The 2,061-nt window shown below is 29.3% G+C and overlaps 1 protein-coding gene across 1 annotated transcript; it reads right to left on the bottom strand.

Annotated features, from left to right (window-relative positions):
* Positions 1-400: 400 nt before the first annotated feature.
* LOC143608041 (protein REPRESSOR OF VERNALIZATION 1-like) lies at positions 401-1,325 on the bottom strand. Its single transcript, XM_077083250.1, has 3 exons — positions 1,146-1,325; positions 975-1,043; positions 401-815 (listed from the first exon to the last, which is right to left on the bottom strand). Exons 1-3 carry the CDS (start codon positions 1,323-1,325, stop codon positions 447-449), a joined length of 618 nt encoding a protein of 205 aa, XP_076939365.1. The 3' UTR covers positions 401-446.
* Between the last annotated feature and the right edge of the window lie 736 nt (positions 1,326-2,061).

The following is a 2,061-nucleotide window of genomic DNA, read 5'->3' as shown; positions in this document are numbered from 1 at the left end:
ATTATATAATGATATCTATTAAACAACATCGATATTCGATACCGATGCAGGTAGTTATTAATAAAAATATATTCAACATATAGCGAAAAGATATGTTGAATATATTTTCATTAATAACAACTACCAAACCATATATTTGAAAAAATATCGTTCACGTGATTTGTGATACTAAATGACAATCCTAAAGTAACTGACTCAGAACATGCAAACTTTTCATTGATATTAACCAAACTAGATCCAAGACGAACTACAATATTTATGCGAAATTGAAACAACCATTGAACATAAAATTTCATGAAAACAAAACCATTAACAAAAATCAAAAAGATTCTTTATTCATGCTTTCCGATTTCTACTCAATCTTCATGGTCCACTACATGATTTAGGCTCTAAATGTCAGGAAGGATGTTTAAATGACGCATTGTTGTCTGAACAAGCTGATCGATTTATTGTTGTCTATCAGGGTGTAAAAAGCTATTGGTGAGCTTGGTGAGCATATTAGAACTAGGGTTATACACCTTCATAACAATAAAACCAGGATACTTTTTACGCGGCGGGATGTGATTTTGTTCGGTTACGAAGTGTACAATACACTTGTGTATCACAGTCTCAGCATGAACTTCATCCATGTGTAAACTATAATATAATTCCCTCGTACCGAGTGATTCCATGCTTTTACCATTTCCTGGTGTTACTTCATCCGGCCGATAAAACCATTGGGCATTCAACGTGATTTCTTTATTTTCCTTTGCCGTGATATCCTGTACACACAAAAACCCGCTACCTAAGAAATCACAGAAGCAACCGGTTTCATTCTAAGCAATGGCATTAGATAAATCAAAGTGTGCGCCAACACGTGACATTCAAGAGGTTAATGTAGCAAGCAGATTGAAATTCAAACTTTGAAACATTTTATAAAGAGGAATCAAATGCTTACCACTGTACCATATTAAAGATTAAATAAATGTAAATACCTTTATTATAGCCACATACGGCTTCACCAGCTGTCCTTGAGAATCAGCAGCTAAAAGGACAGTATCTCCCTACATTAGGGAAAAAAATGTATAGATAAATATTATCACTAAGTTTTGTAATTGTATATATTAATACATCAAAAACTTAGTAGTTGTAAAAATATAACCCACAAGCTCATAAGTGTTCCCATTGAATTCAAATTCTTTGTAATGCTTCTTTAGGTTACTTCCCTCTCCAGAAATCTTAAGTACGCCGTCAGTTGGCTTTGCAGCGTCCTGGACAGGTTGTGCTACATTATCGCTGGTGATGTCGGCCGAACACCCCTTGTTGAGCATCGATTTCTTTGCCATTTGCTAAAATTTTTAAAAAGTTAAAATAAATCCATTATTTTTTATAAACAAAAACTCACATACCTTTTATCAAAGTTGTCTCTAATAGCTCTTGAACACACAACCTTTTTGAACTTCTAATTATTTTGTGCTTTCTTAACAAATTCTATGTTTAAGACAGGTTTGAGTCGAATTTATATAGTATTAATGTTTTTACCTATGATATCATCACATGTTACATATACTAGTCATCATATGTTGCAAGCAAATATTATATCACATGTTCCATAAATGTAACATACATATTCTCACATCTAGTTTTTTTTTTATTTTTAAATAGTTAGACATTGCATACTATTTTTTAAAAAATTGAAAAAATAGTAAAAATTGAGAAATTAATTTTTAATATGCAAAAAATTGCAAAAAAAAGGAAAAAACTGAAAAATTGCAAAAAAAAAATCTGAAAAATTGCGAAAAATTACAATATAATTAATATGTTCCTATATATATATATATATATATTGTATCGAAGCAATTAATTGTACTATTAAATGTTTTAATATCACTCAACTATCTTTTTGAATTTTTTCTAAATATATGGTGGTTTCTTATAAAAAAAACCATAACTTAAATTTTTCTACTTTTTTTTGCCATTTTCACAATTAAAAAAATTATTTTTCTTAATTTTTACTAATTTTTTGAAGTTTTAAAAAATATTATTCAATGTCAAACCATTTAAAAATTAAAAAAAAAACCT

Source organism: Bidens hawaiensis, unplaced genomic scaffold (assembly GCF_021521415.1).
Source record: "Bidens hawaiensis isolate Kalapana, Puna unplaced genomic scaffold, B.hawaiensis_p1.1 tig00094967_1, whole genome shotgun sequence".
NCBI lineage: Eukaryota > Viridiplantae > Streptophyta > Magnoliopsida > Asterales > Asteraceae > Bidens > Bidens hawaiensis.
The sequence above is the reverse complement of the archived record's forward strand: the minus strand, read 5'-3'. Positions and strand labels throughout refer to the sequence as shown.

Bases quoted from the DNA above. Each gene is read 5' to 3' on its own strand.
- LOC143608041 (XM_077083250.1), bottom strand. From the start codon at position 1,325: ATGGCAAAGAAATCGATGCTCAACAAGGGGTGTTCGGCCGACATCACC. The intron at 1,044-1,145 runs GTGGGTTATATT...TCCCTAATGTAG, and splicing joins ATGGGAACACTTATGAGCTT to GGAGATACTGTCCTTTTAGC. The intron at 816-974 runs GTATTTACATTT...GCCATTGCTTAG, and splicing joins CGTATGTGGCTATAATAAAG to AATGAAACCGGTTGCTTCTG.